This window comes from Vigna unguiculata, chromosome 11 (assembly GCF_037176805.1).
Source record: "Vigna unguiculata cultivar grain cowpea cultivar isolate G323 ecotype 2 chromosome 11, ASM3717680v1, whole genome shotgun sequence".
NCBI lineage: Eukaryota > Viridiplantae > Streptophyta > Magnoliopsida > Fabales > Fabaceae > Vigna > Vigna unguiculata.
Window position 1 is genome coordinate 2,886,728 of NC_140802.1, and position 20,127 is coordinate 2,906,854.

General features: G+C 31.5%; 1 protein-coding gene and 1 pseudogene across 1 annotated transcript in view; both read right to left on the reverse strand.

Annotated features, from left to right (window-relative positions):
• The window catches only part of LOC114169604 (putative disease resistance RPP13-like protein 1), a 75,541-nt gene extending 56,970 nt beyond the window's left edge, over positions 1–18,571 (reverse strand). Inside the window, exon 1 of the mRNA XM_085669458.1 lies at positions 15,230–18,571. Coding sequence (XP_085525584.1) covers positions 15,230–18,536 — 3,307 coding nt within the window. The 5' untranslated portion in view covers positions 18,537–18,571. The remainder of the gene's footprint in view (positions 1–15,229) is intronic.
• Positions 7,990–11,648, reverse strand: LOC114169393 (putative disease resistance RPP13-like protein 1; annotated as a pseudogene).
• Positions 18,572–20,127: the final 1,556 nt, after the last annotated feature.

Sequence of the window (20,127 nt, forward strand, 5' to 3'; positions counted from 1 at the left end):
TTTATGTGAAGGTGAGAAGATTTGTGAAACCAGTATAAAATTTTTTCAAAAAGGTAGGTAAATCTTTTAAAACATTTTTCATTTAAAATTATAATACAATAAATTCAAATATAACATTGCATTGAGACACATGAAAAGTCATTTGTTTCTTCATAATTAATGCAAATTAATGATAAAAACACGTTGGAAGAGGCAAAAGTTTACCTTGGAAATAGTGTTGGGAGAAACTGAAAAGTTGTTTTTATTCTTCTCAAAAGTTTACCTTGGAAGTAGTATTTGGAGAAACTAAAAAGTTATTTTTATTCTTCTCAATATCTTTTAATTTTTGGAGGAGGAAAATTAAGTTTCGAAAAGTATAAAAAGCTTCTTCAATAAGCTAGGTAAAACAAAAAATAAAAGTCTTAATTTTTATTTTGGTAAATAAATGTATTTAAAGTAAGTAATATAAAATAGTTAATAATAGTTAAAATTAGAATTCAAAACAATATTATTTTAAAATATAAAATAGAAAACATGAAACATTATAAACATAAAAGGTCTTTTAAATAAGAATAAAAAACTTGTGATGAAAAATAAATGAAATAGAAAAAATTAATCAAACAGATAAATAACTATGATATCTTTGTTGATTTTGTCTTCATCACTTTCAAAAATCAGCGATTATCGTTCCTCAAGTTCAAACTTTGTAAACGTTATTGACCACTAAACTTTGTAAACGTTATTAACCACTAAACGTTATTGACAAATATGAATACATCATAATAAACGTATCTCCAAACTTTATTTCTTCTTAAGTATTTATTTTGTTATAAATATTTCTCATCCAAACTTTATTTTTATTAATTATTTGTTTTGCTTATTCACTTGTATTATTTAATTAAGTTAATTAAATTTAAATATTTATTTCTTGGCATTACTTTGATTACAATGGATACAGATAAGTGTTGATAAATTTATTCATAATTTACGACTTTTAAGACAATATACAACATAGAAAAAGTGATAAAAAAACGTTAATTTTAACCGATATTTAACCATAACAATAGATTGGTAATGAAGAAGAATAGTAAGAGAAGACGGAAAAGATTGTTACTTGTAGATGGAGAATGAAGTCGGAGAAGATTGCTACTCATAGAATGCGAGAATAGATTGAGAGATATAAATACATTTCAACATTCGTAGTTTATATAAAGAGAATACGATAATGATGGTTATTCTAACAGTCACAATTGTACACCATGATGGTTCACATTGATTGCTTATCTTGCACTTCCACAACTTATTAAATAGCAAAAATTATGGTTAAATAAATAAACAAAAATAAATTAATTTTAATTCAAATATAAAGACAAAATTATAAATGTGTTGATATGACTATTCCAACCATAAATATAAATAATAACGTTAGAGTTATTAAAATGGAATGCATAATAAAAAAATAAATTAAATTTAAACATTTGAAATGGAACCTTTGGAAAAAACAAATTCTAATGTAGAAAATGAGGAAAGGAAAAAAAGATAACCTACGTTGTGGTAGAACAAAAACTTCAGTCAAAGAGAACTAAAAATTCAAAAATATAAAAATCCATAAATAAAAAATCGAAAGTGAAAATCATTAAAAAAAATATGAATGTGTTTGAGATCTAGGAGAAGAAGTATTCAGATCTAGGAGAAAAAGAAAAAATTCGCAAGAAGAAGAAAAGTTTGTACCTTTATTGTGTTATTCAAACATTTCATCCATTTGACATAAAGAAATCATCCATCAGAGAAAAAAAAAACTTCAAAAGAGTATTTAGATCTGGGAGAAGAAGAGAAGATTCGCAAGAAGAACAAAAACTTATACTTTTATTGCGTTCTTGAAACAAATCCATTTGCGAGAAAGCATATATTCATTAGAGAGAAAAAACACAAAAAAATATTCAAATCTGGAAGAAGAAAAGATTGGCGAGAAGAACAAAAGCTTCTACCTTTATTGTGTTCCTCAATAGTTCATCCATCTTACAGAAAACATTTATTCATCAGAGAAAAAAGAACATAAAAAAAATATTCAGATCTGGAGAAGAAAAGATTAGTAAGAAGAATAAAAAAACTTCGACCTTTATTGTGTTATTGGAAAGTTCATCCATCTGCTAGAAAATATTTATTCTTCAGAGAAAAAACAAACATAAAAAAATTATCAGATATGGGAGAAGAAGAAAAGATCTGCGAGAAGAACAAAAGTTTCAACCTTTAACCTTTATTGTGTTCTTAACACATTTCATCCATCTGCCAAAAAAATTCATCCATCAAAGACAAAAAAACATAAAAAAGTACTCGGATCTTGGAGAAGAAGAAAAAATCTTTTTTAATGTTCTTGATGGTTATGAATCTAAGAGCAAAACATATATAAAGAAAAGTAGATCTGAGAGCAATACATCCATCTAACAGATAAATATGACAAAGAAAAGAAGATAAATATGGTAGAAGAACAAAAAATAGTAGAAAAGTTTTTACCTTTTTGGTGCTCTTGACAATGCTCATGATTCTGAGAGCTAAACATCACTCCAAACCAAAAATAAAACCAATACAAAGTAGATCTGAGAGCAAAACATCACTCCAAACCAAAAAATTACATACCAGTTAAGTTGTACAGCGAAAAAGACTCTTGCATGTGTTTGAACTCTTCATTGGAAGCCTGTCAACAAAAGAAAAATACCATCAACGCAAAATAGTTAGATCAAAGTAAATATAAGAAGAATATGAGTTGTTTGCTTCAGAAAGCTGAAAATAAAAACGAAATATGGGTAAAAAAATCATATGTCGCAGTGACCCATATTAGACCTGTAAAAAAAGAAAAATACCATCAACGCAAAAAAAAAAGTTAGATCTGAGAAAATATAAGAAGAATATGAGTTGTTTGCTTGAGAAAGGTAAAAACACAAACAAAAACAGAGATACAACATCTTTAGATCTAGGTAAAAAAACGATATCTTCAAATCTTCTCATTTCATTCATCTGCGAAGAATGACGAAAACAGAGATACCACAAAAATAACTACAGATCTGAAGAAATTAGACAAATAATGCATCTCCATAGTCGGTTTTTGCGGTTTAAAACACATGGATGTGGTTGTACTCTTCATTTCAAGGATTTAAACACCTGAAACATAAGATCAAGCCAAGAATCACTTAGATCTCAGTAAAAAACATAAAGATCTCCACACAAAAAATCTCTCATTATGAACGACAAATCTCACATGCATGTGTTTGTAATCTTCAGTTGAAGCCTGTAAACAAAAAAAACATGATGAACAGAAGAAAGCTCAGAAAAAAATGTAAAGCATCTCCATAGTCGGTTTTTTGCGATTTAAAAACAGCTCGATCAAAAGAAGAAGATGAACAGAAGAAGATATTAGAGAAGAAGCTAAGAAAGGCAGAGAAACCATGATGAACGCGGAGCAACAGAGACAGAGAAAGAGAGAGAAAGAAGTGAGAAAGGCGGAAGTAGAGAGAATGAGAAAGAGAGAGAAAGAAGTGAGAAGGCGGAAGCAGAGAGAAAGAATTGAGATGGCGGAAGGTGAGAAGACTGAGGAAGAGAGAGAATGAAGTTTGAATTAAAACTTTCGTTTTTCCATTTTTTTTCAATTTTTTTTTCTACCTTCAAAATGCTGAGAGCTTGACACATCAGCGTTTTTTCCTTATGTAGATAAAAATTTGAAATGAGAAGTAGCTCGGATATATTATTCAATTGAAAAACTTACCTTTTGTTAGTTCCCAATTGTATATAGTATTAGATTCTCAATACTAGAAAAGAATAAAACGCCTCCAACTTTTGTTCCAAAATGAGCCTGTGAGACCCGAGGAATTGAAATAATTAAATAAATAATTATTTAATAAATACGGGTAGTGAAACTCTTTATAGCATTAAATGCTAACTTTCATGACGTGGAAAAGTACTGCTCAAATGGTTGAAAGTACTTAGTTGTATTGAGAGGAATTGAGTTTGAATCTTATGTATGTCAAATTATGTGATTAATTTGATTTTATTATTTTGATGACATGTTTGATCATGATGAATAGTTATAAATTCATAGATGTATAGGAATTTTCAAAAAACATGGATTGACTTGATGGTTGTGCATTGGGTTGGTAGTTGCATGGTGGTGAGTTTGAATCTTGGTTAGAGTGAATTCATAATATCTTATTTTTTTTATGCCTTAGGAAAGAATTTAAGAAGATAAAGAGCTGAAGATAAGTACTATGAACTTGGATGCAGACAGACAAAATGGTTAATGAAACTTAATTAGACATTAAGGTTCGATCATGGGAATTGATTCTCATAGCAATCTTTTCTTTCCTTTTTATTCCATTATGGTTAGGTGTACCTTTAATCACATAATGATGATGATAGGAGAGATGATTTAATTGTTAACTTTTCTCATGGGTTTATTCTCACGTGATGAATAGTTTTTCTTTGGTTTTATATATCACACTTTGATTGGTGCATTAGTGTGTGATAAAATGAAAATGCATTATTTTAGTAATTGGTGCATTAATGTTTGTTTGGTTATAACCACGGGAATTGTTTTCCTTTTTTTCTTCTTTGCTACCACTTTTCACGTAAAGGCATTATTTAATAATTGTATATGAAATTGTATATAAAGGAATATAAGAATTTATATTCCTTAACGGCGTCAAATAAGAATCGAATTAAACACGAATTGCGAGAATGATGACCATTTTAAACATTCGGTACAAATGAGGATCATCCGCAACAAATATTAGAAAAATGAGGACAAAAAAGTATTTAAGCCTATATTAAAAAAAACATGTTAAAATCTATTATTTTATTAGTCTGTATATTAACTTTTCATGTGATTATTTTTTTGGCTCTGCAGTGTATTTTACTGTCGAAATTTTTTTCATGATATAAAATAGTATGTATAGTAATAATCCAACATTTAATCTTTGTAGAATAATCTTACACTGTATTTTCTTTGTTGGAATTCGATATATTCTGGTATAATATTTTATGAATGATTGTTTTATGATGAAGTGAATGATGATATTGTTCTTCCATCCCTTTGAGATATGCAAGATGGTCTCTCTCTATGTACGTCACCAGATTTTGACTTATCAGCAAGTTCTACATAATCTTTTTATTGATAACCTCACTCTTGAACTTATACCCCTACAAAACTCTTTACACAGTTCCTTTTCTTGTGCAGTACAGGGACGGTAATGGATCAATTATTAAATTAAGTTTGTATGTATATAATTTTTATTTTTATGTGTAACATATGTGTCAATTATATTTAGTTGAAAAAAAATGAAAAGTAAATATATACTTACAAATAATTTTTTATTTAAAAATAATAGGTATTTTCATATAAAGAATAAAGTTGGCAAGCACATAGGTTTACCATATTAATATTAATTAAAAATAATATAAATTAATAGAACTATTTTATAAGTGACTATGAAAAAAAGAATAATCAACACTTAGAGAAAAGTAATAATGAAATTGTAGTTTATTGCTCGTTGAGAAAGGTGGTTGAAAATAGTAAAGCCACATCGGACTTATGGGAGATAAAAAACAGTGATTTAGAAATTGAGATTGGATAAGAAAGAATATAATTTTGATAAATATAAATATTTGGATATCTAGATTAATGTATAGTTAGTTAATAGTGATACTTTTAAAGTTATTCTTATAGTTGTTTACATTCTATGTTTATTCTTAGTTATTGTGATTTTATGGTGTAAACATTTAGCGAATACCATAAATGATATATATGTTTAAGTCTATTGGGATTTAATTTTATTAGATATGATATCATGTAATATTTTAAGTAAAATTATTATGACTTAAAAATAAAACAATAGAGTGCGAAATAGATATAAAAAAGAATTTAATAGAATATTTTAATAGTGCTTGAGGAATAAAATTTGTAATTTGGAGAAGATATTATTATGTGATCGGAGAATTAAAGCATTGTTTTATTTTAAATTATGTAGTGGGAATGAGCTTATAGGAATTCCATTTTGATATGACTTTAAATAATTTTAAAGAACATATATTTTGGATTATGTTTCATATTTGATAATATTCTATTTAAAAATGTCTAGATTAATTTTAAGATTTTTTATTTAAAAATATTTAGTCTTATCATGTTTGATGAACAAATATAATCATTAATTAATTACAAATACAAATAGAAATAGTGGAGTGCTATATTGGTTGTCAAAGTTGGCCCTATTTATTAAACAAAACCTGAGTTTTATGTATGTTGTGTGAAGTTATTTGTTATGATATGCTGATATTCTATTGCTCGTAGAAATAGTTATTTGTTATCAAAGTTGGCCCCATTTTCCTTGAATAACAAAACCCGAAAATCCTAATATTGTAGCACAATGAATGTCAATCTCTGTCCATTAAAAAACCCTATTCTAACACTTTTTTAAAATATTAATTATTAAAAAATAATAGTCCACATCACTAATTTCATTTTGCCTAGTCATTGTTCACTGACCTCATTGATACATATAAGAATAAAATGATTAAATCCATATTTTCTTATAAAAATAGGTACTAAAGACATAATTTAATTGAAAAATATTCTTTGACACTTTAAGAGCTATTCATGAAAGTACGAAATGTAAAAACTTTTAACGTTCAAAAAGTAAACTGCCTTTAATTTTTGAAAGAAAAAATCTCTTTCAAATTTTTAACAACAATAAAACGTAATTATTTTATTATTTTATTTATATTTTATTTTATTTTTTGTAAAGTTTTTAGATGTTCAAGACTATTTTTGGTTAGTTTTTTTGTTAATTTAAATTTGTGTATATTTAATTATATTTTAATTTTTAACAATAATTAAATATAATTACTTTATTATTTTTAACTTTTTATTGTTGTGTATCAAATAAAATATTAAACACGGTTGTATAATATTTATTGATATTTTTTCCTATAAATAAAATAAAATTATATTAATAAATATTAAGTCGAAATTCATTTGATATCATAATTAATTATATGAACTTTTATAAAATTCGATAAATATTAATTATTCTTAACCATTGTCCTAATAACACTAGTTAACAGAACTTATTAAAATAATATAAATTTATATAATAAATTTTTTATAAAAAAATATTATTTTTGTCTTTCGCTCATGTCTACGGTAGTTTTCAAACAAAACAAACACTTTAAAAAGTTTTGAAGTCTCTACCAAACAAGAAAAAATATTGATTATCCGTAAAGTTTTTCTTGTGGTATTGGAACCTCAAAAGGTCACCCTTTTATCCAAAAATAGACATTTTGGAAACTCTAATATCGAAAAAGTTCACTTTTTTGACATAAAATGTTCCTATTTTTGGACTTTATGCCCAAAAGAGGGAATTTTGAATAAGTGACATCTACAGCAAGTTAAATCACTTAAAAAAAGTTTGTTGGTATTGCAGGAAATAATAGAGATCATGCTCCAAAACAATATAGATGGTAAATAAGAAATTGCAAATCAATTCAACCATGTTGAACTATATGTCTTGTAACTATGTATAATATAACTATGTTATTACATAACAAAAGGGAAAAACTGCATTTAAACAAAGATCTTTAAGTCCAACTATGTATATCAACAGAAACCATCCAAAAGAGTTCATCATAGAATGCAGAAGTGTGGCTACCATAGCAGTAAATAAACCAGAGGACACTTAAAATCTCTCATATATGACAATGTTCCAAGTGACACAATCATGTAATAAAAATAATAAATTAGAAAAATAGACAATAATGAAGTGGTTGGGTTCTGATAATGTTTGCAGAATATAGAAAAAAAAATTGTGCATTCATATTTCTTCGATTTTCTGGCTTTCAGATATATATTAAAGCCAGTTTAATGAATCTAGTCAAATTTGGTGTCTAAGTAATGAATAAACAAACACAAACAACCGTGAAAAGAACATTAAAACAAACATGAAAACAAATCATGGAAGGGTTAAATTGTTTGAAGCCTTTTTTGCAGGACTACAAACGAAAGAGAAAAGTAGTTGGTACACACATTCAAAAGAAAAATAAATTGTAGCAGACCAAATGCATCAATATTCAAAACAAACAACATCACTAAAATATATACATGTTTTTAACATGAGCAATCTTTTCCCATTCTTTATCTCCTCTGTCTGGCAATGTTGTTTCAGCAAAGAACAATCATCTATTTTAAGATGTGAAATTGATTTGGGAAAACCCTTCTCTGGTAACCGTTAGAGGTTGGGGCAGCTCCAAAGTCTTTTATGAGATGAGAGTTGATAGAGACCCTTGTAGTCCAGTCCTTCATTAGGAAAACATTGTGCCTCAACTTTTTCAATACTCAATCATTCCAAAGAAAGCTTTTTTCAGTGAGCCAACGAGTCAAAGTGTCACAACAAATCTCGGACAATCTTTTATGTGTATCGATCTGACAGACATGTATGTTTCTACCGGCAATGATTCAAATTTAGAGCAATTACTGATTGTCAGATACTCCAGACTTGATGGTAAACCTTCATCAGGGAATGACACAAGTCTTGGACAATTTTGTAAGCGTAGCGACTTGAGAGACAACATATGCATGTTTTCAGGAAATGATTCAAATTCAGGGCACTCTTTGATTTCAAGATGCTCAAGGTTTGATGGCAAAAATCCCTCGGGGAATGACTTAAATCTTGGACATTCTTCTATCAGTAGCCAATTGAGAGATGGAAGCAAAATATGCATGTTTCCAGGTAATGATTCAAATGCAGGGCACCCTATGATTGACAAATGCTTCAGATTTTATGGCAAAAATCCCTCGGGGAATGACTTAAATCTTGGACATTCTATTATCATTAGCAAATTGAGAGATGGAAGCAAAATATACATGTTTCCAGGTAATGATTCAAGTGCAGGGCACCCTATGATTGACAAATGCTTCAGATTTGATGGCAAACTTCCTTCAGGGAACGACTCAAGTCTTGGACATTGACATATGATTAGTTTCTCGAGAGATGGAAACAACATATGCATGTTTTCAGGCAATGATTCAAATTTATGGCACCTAACGATTTTCAAACACTTGAGATGATTGTGAGGGTGATTATGTGAAATCATACGTAAATTACTAAACCCATTGAGAGTAAGCTTCTTGAGTGTCGGGAAGAAATGTAGTGGAAAGGTCCACAGGGAGACAGAATCATCACTCTTTGGAGAATCACTAAAAGTGTTTGAATCAATGCTCAATTGCTTAATAGAATTGTCAGGTATGATACGCCCAACCATTTCCAAAAATGATGCTTCCATGTTATCCCCACCCAATTCGAGCCTTTTCACTGTAGCCCAATCAAACAACACAGTTCCACCGTTTTTTAGATTTAAATCTAGAGCCTTGGGAGCGGAAACCTCAAGTTGTTGGCACTCTGTAATTTCTAGTGTTTTTAAAGGAAAAAGTTGCTCTGGCAGATGTCCTTTCAACTTGGGACAAAAACTTATAGAAAGATGTTTTAGACAAGGAAAAACACCTATCAGTCCTTTACATGCCCATTTTTCCCATTGTGTCATGTAGGAGAACGACAGTGTTTCAAGAGATTCAAATGAAGAAGAGTTGTTGTTGCCATAAAAATCAGCATCAATACTTACTATCTCATCGAACTGTGAAATATGCAAGTGCTTGAGAAACGGCAAAAGACCAAGCGGAGGTAAATGTTGGCAAGATTTACATCCACTTAACATTAAGAACTCCATATTCAACAATGAATTCTTTTGCAACCAATTTGGAAATTGTGTGCCACCGTAGCCAAGGATTGACAACTCCTTCAAGTTTTTGGAAGGTTGCAAATTCTCAATTACATCCTCTTCCTTTTTTGAATCAATAGAGTTCCTATACGTCCACGAACCCCATTGCAACTTTAGCTTCACAAGGTGTGTTTTATTCTTCAAATCTGCTTCTAATGCATCCAGGGAATTATCAATATTTTGTAGCCCCCCAATTGATAGGTCTTCATGAATGTTGTTGAGCTCTCCTAGCCGTTGAATACCCAGCTCCCTGCCATGGCCAACATTAAAGGAATCCATCATTACTTTAAGATTCTTCAGTTTTCCTAAATTTAGTGGCACCTTTGTCATTGTAGTGCTTATAAATTCAAGTCGACACAAATTGGTGAGTAAATGCAAATTTGAGGGCAACTCCTTCAAATTTTTACAATTGTTCAACTTCAGTATTTGCAAGTGGGAGAGTAAACATATCTTTCCAGTTAGTTTTTCTATTGCAGTATGGGAGAGGTCTAAGGAACGAAGATGCTTAAGATTATCAATAGAATCAGGTATCTCTTTAATGTCAGAACAACCAGACAGAGATAAAATCCGTATGAACTTAAACTTGGAGAATAATTCATGTATCAACATATTGATACCACAATGCCAGCGATTAAAAAACCTGCTTCTACTTATTGGCATAAATGTACGTAACCTTTTTGTATTACATAAAGTTCCAATCCCATCAAAATATTGATCATATTCAAGTTCAACTGAAAAATGACGAGTTTCTTTTTGTATCTTCTCTATTTGACCAACTTCACACCTCAAGTATATGTCTCCAGCAACATATTTTGCCAAATCATTTAGAAGGTCATGCATGACAAATACTTCTTCCTCTTGACCTGATTGTTGTATGAAGGATCTTGATAGTAGATCATTGAAGTATTGTTGGCAAACTTCTTCTGGAGTCCTACTATGTTGACGACAACATAGATTTTTAGTCATCCACAAGTGCATCAAGTGTTCCTTCTTAAACTCATAATCCTTGGGGAACAGGGCAAAGTAAGAAAAACATGCCTTCAGATGGGAAGGAAGATGGATATAGCTCAATGCTAAAGCGGGAACAATATCACAACGAACTTTTGGCAATTCCCATATTTCGCTTCTGAACACAGTTTCCCACTCTGAAACAGATGATTTGTTGTATAATAGACTTCCCATTGTTTTCAAGGCCAGAGGTAATCCTTTACATTTTTTAACAATCTCCATGGCAATATCCCTGCACTCTGGATTTGGTTGAGTATCATCATCACGAAATGCATATTTAGCAAACAACTTCCAGCAATCATCTTCCTGTAATAGTTTTGGAAAGTATTCTTCGGACCGCATGGTAGAAGCAACGTCCTTATTACGTGTAGTGACAAGAATCCTACTCCCTTGGGCTCCGAAACAAGGACCTTCTGAACTTCTTCCCATTTATACTGGTTTTTGTACCAAACATCATCCAAAACAAGAAGAAATTTGTTTCCTGTCAATTTTTCTTTCGATCTTCTGTGAACCATCTCTGTATCTCTACTATCATCAGTTGATCTAGTAACACCCTCAAGAATTGCTCTTGATATATTGAAAACATCAAATTCATCGGAAACACAAACCCAGACTTTGATATCAAATATAGCCTGAGACATCCTTGGATCATTGAATACATGTTGGGCAAGAGCGGTCTTACCCAGCCCTGGCATTCCCACAATAGAAAGCACAGAAAGGTTTTTGGCAGTGTTAGATGTGAGCCAGTTAAAGACAAATTCCTTGTCATCATCTCTACCATACATAACACTTTCGTTTGGCAAATATGTTGATCGTAATTTACTGCCTGATCCTAGTTCCACCCCAACACAACGAATATTGATGACTTTCCTAAAGTTAAAGTCAAAAAACCGATGACCTCGAGGTAAGGAAAAAGAAAGTTACGGAGTATTAAAGATATCTTATTTGTTATGAATTTAAATCTGAATCTGAATTTCACTTTAAGTAAAAATAATAATTAGTTGATTGCATTCATTGCTTAATTAGTTGCTTTAGAGAAAATTGTTAATGAAACTTGTTTTTGAGATGTTGGAATAAAAATTTTAATAAGAAAACAATGTTATCTACTTTGAATTGAAAAATTTATTGTAGTCCCGTCCAACTGCAACTTTCCATAGTCTCTTAGTTGCACTTGTAGAGCACTAACAGTGTAAGCTTCAAGTTGATTGCAACAAAAAACTTCTAGACATCTTAAAGGAACTAGTAGCTCTGGTAGGTGCCCTTTTAGCATGGGACAATCTCTTTTGATTTGATGCATATTGATATAATATGGGGATCTATAGCTATTACTTCTCTTCACGGTCATATCTCATGAAAACAAAAAGTGAAACTGATCTTTTGTTATTCACTTTTGTTATGTATGTAAAGAATCAATTCAATAAGAACATTAAAACCTTTACATCTAAAACTGGTAGAGAATTATTTTGCTATGATAAATTTGGCTTCTTACACAAAAAAGCTTGTGTTGAGACTCCACAGAACAATGTTGTTGTTAAAAGGAAACATAAGTACATATCCATGATGTTACCTGTAATCTTCATTTTCAATCTGGTTTACCAAAGATTTATTGATCTTATACTGCTTCTCATGCTATTCATCTAATAAATAGGCTCCCCTCTCACACTCTTAATGGAAAATCTCCTTATGAATTATTATATAGGAAGCCTCCTATACCTATCTAAATTTCAAGATTTTCGGTTCTTTGTGTTTTCCTTCAAGTTTAGAAAATAATAGGATTAAACTTGAACCAAGATCTAGAAAATGTGTTTTCCTTTATTATAAAACTAGTACTATAGGATATATGCTTTTGGATGCTAAGAACGGATAAAATTTCATAAGTAGGAATGTCATATTTTATGAAAACTGATTATTCCAAATAAGTAATTATTTCATATCGACATTCTACGATAACAACAAAACTGATTATTAAAGTTCCATTTAAATAAATTTTAGTCCCTGTTAGGATTGATGTTTACTCTAAACATGTAATATTTTTTTTAACTTAGTTACTTAATAAATTAACCATATTTATCGAAATTTGTTGGGTTTTCTGTATCAAATTTACTATTAATGTCTAAGTTTGGTTGAAACATCCATTTCTTAATCTAGATGACAGAGGAATCAGATACATTAAGTATATTAGAAACTTAAGCTTACAACTATTTCATTTTATATTTCCTAATTTAATTTAGTACTTGAAATTTTAAGTCTATTGTATATATATGTGTTCTACCAGAATTTATCCTAGACCAAATTGTCTATAAAAGAGAGTAAGGGTTAATAATTATGATGTTAAAAAAAATCATGAAAGGGGTGAATTGTTGCATGTCTTTTTAGGAGCACCAACGAAAAGAGAAAAGTAGTTGATTTTCGGCATCACTTCTCTTTTGGAGAGCACTTGTATATCTTCTAAGAGATCCTCTGCATCAAGGACAGCATTTTTTCTTGTTCCATGGTTAGTCAACTAATAATTTTAGTCTTCCCCACATCACAAACTTCAACAGCTGTATTCCAATTATAAATGAGTGGCTAATCATTATTGCTGTAGGTGACATCAATTGTCCAGAAACCAAGTGGACCGATGATAATCGAATCTTGTAGTTTGAATGATTACATTCTTAATTAAAAAGAGTTATACCCTAACTAATGATTATAACTTTTGATCTAGTGATAAACGTTTAATCGTAAGAATTATAACAATTATACGTTATATGTAATTTCTTTTTTGGAATTTTATATATTCTGGTATGATTTACATATTTAAGATGGCAGAGTGCATGTATACTGCCATCATCGTGAAACAACTTAATCAAGTAAACAAATACTTCCCATGAATGTGAATACATTTTATCATCCAATATATTATAGTGCTTGTAAAATGTAGGTTCCTTCTAGTTTTGGAGATACAATGATTTTATCACCCTTACATTCAAATTTTGCAACTTATTACTGCTTGCTAAGTTCCATAACATGCTCTGACTATATAAGATTAAGTCTTTATAATAATAGAAGAAGAATAATTGTATTTTTAGTAACCAAACATATATGTGAAGTAAGTCTGTCCCCTTCTCTTCTTCCCTAACAGGTGCATCCACAGTTCTTGAATGGATAAGTGCTGTCAAAAATGATGAATCTCAGACCTGTGAAATAACAGAGAATATGAGAAGTTAATGAAAGAAAAAAATATCACAAGAGGCATGCTATTATCAAAGTAACTCACAATGCTAATTGAGTATCTTCATTCTCTCTTAATCATCGTTTATACCATTCAAAACTTAAACAGCTGTGTGTCGAATTGGTCACAGAATTCAGGAGTTGTTGTTTGAGAAGTTGCAAACGTTTGTTGGACCGATCCATCTCTCCGCTTCTGATTCAAACGCCCAAATGACATTTAGCCAAATATTTACAGCATAGGTTATGATATGAAAAAGAAAACACACATCCATTATTACAATACAAATAAGTCAAAGGACTAAAAAACAAATTTAAAGTATAAGTTAAAAGGAACCGTATAATATTAAACACAAAGTATATTAGACACTTGAAATTTACTTGAGTTTTACAGCTATTACATTTTATATTTTCTAATTTAATTTAGAATTAATAAGTATGATGTTAAAAATAGGAAAATGATTCATATACACTAAAGTGATGTATTAACATTTAATCTTAATTTTGAAAAAGAATTAATAAGTTATGTTACTTCTAGAGAGAAAATATAAATGATAAATGAATAGGTTATATGATTTGAGAAGAAGAAAAATCAAATAACGATAGGTTTATATGCAATGTGTATTTTATGGAAGGAGTGAATTGTTAAAAGATTTTTTCAGGACAACTAAGGAAAAAGAAAAGTAGTTGATGATATACACTTAAAAGAAAAATAAATTGGCCTACCAAATAAGTAGTTAGTATAAATTGATATGTTGAATGTGAGCAATCTTTTTCCGGTCTTTCCCTCCTTTCTGGCAACGTTGTTCGAGGAAAGGACAGCCTGTTATGTAAAGATATGAAATTGATTGGGGAAGACCCTCCTTTGGTAAGCATTGGAGTTTGGGGCAGCGCTCAAGAGTCAATGATTCGAGAATTGAGATTTGAGAAAGCCCCTTATAGTCTAATTCTTCTAGATTTGGACAATCACTGATGGTTAGATCAGTAAGATAGGCTGGAAGCAAACCTTCTTCAGGAAAACATTTTGCATCCAGTTCCTTAATGGACAACCTTCCCAAATACGAACCGTCTCTGAAACCTCCTTTCAATGAGCCAACAAGTCTAGAGCAGTTCTTGAGTATCATCTTGTTTAGATTTGATGGCAAATCTCCGCCAGACAACAACTCAAGTCTTGGACAGTCTTTGATTACCAAAGAGCCCATATCCGATGGTAAACCTCCGTCAGGGAACGACTCAAGTCTTGGACAGTCTTTGATTACCAAAGACTCCATATTCGATGGTAAACCTCCGTCAGCGAACGACTCAAGTCTTGGACAGTCTTTGATTACCAAAGACTCCATATTCGATGGTAAACCTCCGTCAGCGAACGACTCAAGTCTTGGACAGTCTTTTATACATAAGCTCGTAAGAGATGGAAGCAACATATGCATGCTTCCAGGCAATGATTCTAGTTTAGGGCACTTACTGATTATTAGATCTTCGAGATAATGATGAGCTTGATCAAGTGAAATCATCTGCAGATTATTTAACCGACTTAGAGAAAGGAACTCGAGTGTTGGGAAGGAATCTAATGGTAATATGCTTACAAAAACACTGTCATCATTGATTGAAGGTTTAATTTTCAACTCATGAAGAGTGTGGGACCCATCAAATTCATCGAATGATGCTCTCATGTGGTGCCCACCCATTCTCAACCATTCCATTGTAGCCCAATCGCATTGCACCTTCCCACACTTATGTAGATTTAATTCTAGAGCCCTGGGAGCGAAACCTTCAAGTTGTTGGCAGTCTCTGATTTTTAGTTTTTCCAAAGGAGCAGGTAGCTCTGGCACCTGTCCTTTCAGTTTCGGACAATCCTTTATAGAAAGAATTCGAAGATTTGGAAAAGCACCTGTCACAGCTTGGCATTCCCATTTTTCCCATTGCCTCATATTGGAGAACTTCAAACTTTCAAGGGATTGAAATGAAGAAGAGTTGTTCCCATGAAAAACAACATCAATGCTCACTATCTCATCAAACCCTGAAATATCCAGGTCCTTAAGAAATGGCAAAAGACCAAGCGGAGGTAAAAGTTGGCAAGATTCACATCCATCCAACTTTAAGGACACCATATTCCACAGTGAATTCTCTAGTAACCAATTTGGAAGTTGTTTGCCACCATAGTTGAAGATTGACAACTCCTTCAAGTTTTTAGGAGGTTTTAGATTCTCAATTACATCCTCTTCTTTTTTTGAATCAATAGAGTTCCCAGTCCTCTCCCATCCCAACGCCAACAACAGTAGGTGTGTTTTATTCTTCAAATCTGCTTTTAATGCATCTCGGGGATTCTCAATGTCCTGCAGCCCCTGAATTGATAGGCTTTCATGAAGGTTGTTGAGCTTTCCTAGCCGTTGAATACCCGACTCCATGCTATGGTCAACTTTAAATATATCCATCCTTACTTTAAGATTCTTTAGTTCTTCCAAACCTGGTGGCACTTTTCTCACTTTAGTGGATATAAATTCAAGACGACACAAAGTGGTGATTAAATGCAAATTTGAGGGCAACTCCTCCAAATGCCTACAACGGTTCAACTTCAGTATTTGCAAGTGGGAAAGTGAGCATATACTTTCAGATAGTTTTTTTATGTCAGTCCCGGAGAGGTCTAACGAACGGAGATGCTCAAGATTGCCGATAGAGTCAGGTAACTCTTCAATTTCATCACAATGAGAGAGTGATAAGATACGCATGAACTTGAACTTGGTGAACAATTCATGTATGGACATATCGCAAATCCAAAGGCTATTTGGTGTTGGCAGAAATGTTCGCAACCTTTGCGTTTTACATAAAGTTCCAAACCCAAGAAAGCGTATGATGTGACCAATTTCAAATAAAAAATGCCGAGATACTTTTTGTATCTCATTTGTTTGACCAAGTTCGCACCTGAAATATATGTCTCCGGCGACATATTTTGCCAAATCATTTAGAAGGTCATGCATGACAAATACTTCTTCCTTATTACTTGATTGGTCGAAGAAGCTTAAGGATCTTAAACCTAAGTATTGTTGCCAATCTTCTTCCTTTCTCATTAATTGTTGGAAGAAGGATCTTGATAGTAAATCATTGAAGTATTGTTGGCAAACTTCTTCTGGAGTCTTACTACTTTTACGACAGAGTAGGAGATTTTCAGTCATCCACAAGTGTATCAAATGCTCCTTCTTAAACTCATAATCCTTGGGGAACAGGGCACAATAAGCAAAGCAGACCTTTAGATGGGAAGGAAGGTGGATATAGCTCAATGCCAAAGCGGGAATAATATCACAACGCTCTTCCGGAAGTTCCCATATTTCGCTTTGGAACACATCTTCCCATTCAGAAGCAGATGATTTGTTGTATAAGAGACTTCCCATTGTTTTTAAGGCAAGAGGCAGTCCTTTACATTTTTTAACAATCTTCCTGCCAATCTCCCAGCAGTCTGGATTTGCTTGAATATCAACATCTCGGAATGCATGTTTAGCGAACAACTCCCAACAATCATCTTCCTGTAATTGCTTTAGGAAGTGTTCCTCTGACCGCATGATAGAAGCAACTTCCCTACTACGTGTGGTCACAAGAATCCTACTTCCTTCTACTCCGAAAACAAGGGCCTTCTGCACTTCTTCCCATTGAGAAGGGTTTTCGTTCCAAACATCATCCAAAATAAGAAGAAATTTTTTCCCTGTCAATGTTTCTTTCAAACTTTGGTGAACCATCTCGATATCTCTACTATTATTATCAATTGATCCAGTAACATGCTCAAGAATAGCTCTTGATACCTTGAAAATATCAAATTCATCAGAAACACAAACCCAAGCTTTGATATCAAATTTAGCCTCATCCGTCCTTGGGTCATTGAATACATGTTGGGCAAGAGTGGTCTTACCCATCCCTCCCATTCCCACAATGGAAAGTATAGATAACTTCTTGTGAGTCTTAGATGTGAGCCAGTTTAAGATAAATTCTTTGTCATCATTTCTGCCATAGATAACACTTTCATTTGGCAAATATGTTGATGATAATTTACTACCCGATCCTGATCGGACACCAAGACCATCAGCCCTTTTCAAACCCAGAACATGGCTTTTGGTAGCAAGATATTCTAGGTTCTCAATGAGTTTTTCCAACCTTGATTCAATTTCATTTTCTAAGGAACGGACAAAACAAGATATGAGGAAATTCCACACCTTTCTAGCAGCACACTGGGATTCAGCTTCCGCTTGGGCTTTTGAGAGTGAATGATCTATTTCCTCCAAGAGATCCTCTGCATCAAACACGGCATCTTTGGCTTGGAGAAGCCATTCTCTAACACGTCCATCTGTGAACTGTTTCCGTTCTGCATCCTCAACCACAACATCAACGGCTAGGAGGTTCACCTTCAAGTTGCTTAGCTGCTTCTTGTTGCTTTTATTTCCACGACATATGTCCACAAAACGAGGAGCCAAATTGTCAACAGTCATCTGAACGAAGGTGGACACAAGAGCACTGGTAATCATTTCAGCTGCCATTTTAGAGAATGGAAATGAGTGTCTGAATGAGTGAGTTCAGAGATATCAGTGATTATGGAGTAATCATTTCTTACGAATCATGGTTTACGTTTTGGTCACCAGTCAACCAATGAAAGTCTTCCCCTCATCACAATTATTCAGCTGTTTTCCATCAATTAATGAGTGGCCATGATTTTGTTTCCATCATATTTATTTATTAAAATAGGTTTTTAATATTTTTCTATCCAGTTTTCAAATGACTATTTACAGGTATGAGACCCCGACTATCCACCAGTAGCTTAAACTTTCATGATTCTATAATTTTCTAATACTTCTCTTTTCTTCTATATTACAATACATAGTTTTAGGACATTCCTTTATTTTTCTAGGATTTCTGCAACACATTCTAATAATACTTATCCTTAATAGATATGAATTTTATTCTTAAATGATGAGCTTAATTCTTTGTCATTATTACCTGACTTCATGATAGATAACAGTGGATTCATCTTGTTGTCTTCCAATTTTTAAAGTATCTTTCGATGTCATATTACTTGACTTGTAGTATTTGCAGTTGCCACGGATTTGTTTCTGTTGTTAATTGTGCCACGATAGCTGGCGTTTTAGATGTCTAAGAGAAAAATCTATCCCAAAATGCATTATTTTATTGTACTCTTTCATGTTATCTAGCGATTTACTCGATCACTGTTGGTGTAGTCAAGTAGTCTTAAATATGTGATTAAATATGGTTTTGGTCCTTTGATTTTAGTAAGAAATAGAATTAGTTCATTTTCGAAATTTTGGACCAATTTAATCTTCTATCTTTAGAAATGTGTGGATTTAGTTTCTTTACCCATTTTTTTTCAAGTTTATTGACGTTTCAAACGTGTTTCTAGCTAATGTTGAAGTAGAAATGTGTTAAGCAGTGCAAACAACTCAAATATTATCATGAAACACATTTGAAACATCAAATAAACCTAACAAAATTGGGTTAAAAAGACTAAATTCATGTATTTGTAAGATTGGGGAACTACATAGAGTCAAAGTTTTAAAAAAAGACCAATTCTAATTTTCACTTAAAGTTAATGGACAAAAAACATATTTAACCTTTTAATATGTTATAATTTTGTACCGTTATAATAAAAATATTTTTTATCTTATAAATATCTTAAAATTTATAGTTTCATATATATATATATATATATATATATATATATATATATATATATATATATATATATATATATATATAATGACTTTTAAGTGACATGCATATAGATAGATTCGTAGAAAAACCCATGAATCATCATAATAAATATTGTTAGAATTTTTGTTCACAAGTCCTTGGATATATAAGAGATAGCATATTTATATGATTGTTTACAAATTCCTGAATACATATCTTTCAATTTGAAACGCCACATTCAAATCAATAACTCATCGCATAGTATAAAATAGTTATCATAAACGAACAAAGTCATCGACAAAGATATTGTCTAAGTTTTAAATATTGTAAGATAGAAAAATCCAACCATAATATGTTATCTGAGTAATCCTTAATAAAAATCGTCTGAAGACACTAATATTGATTATATCCTTTTAGCTGTTCACT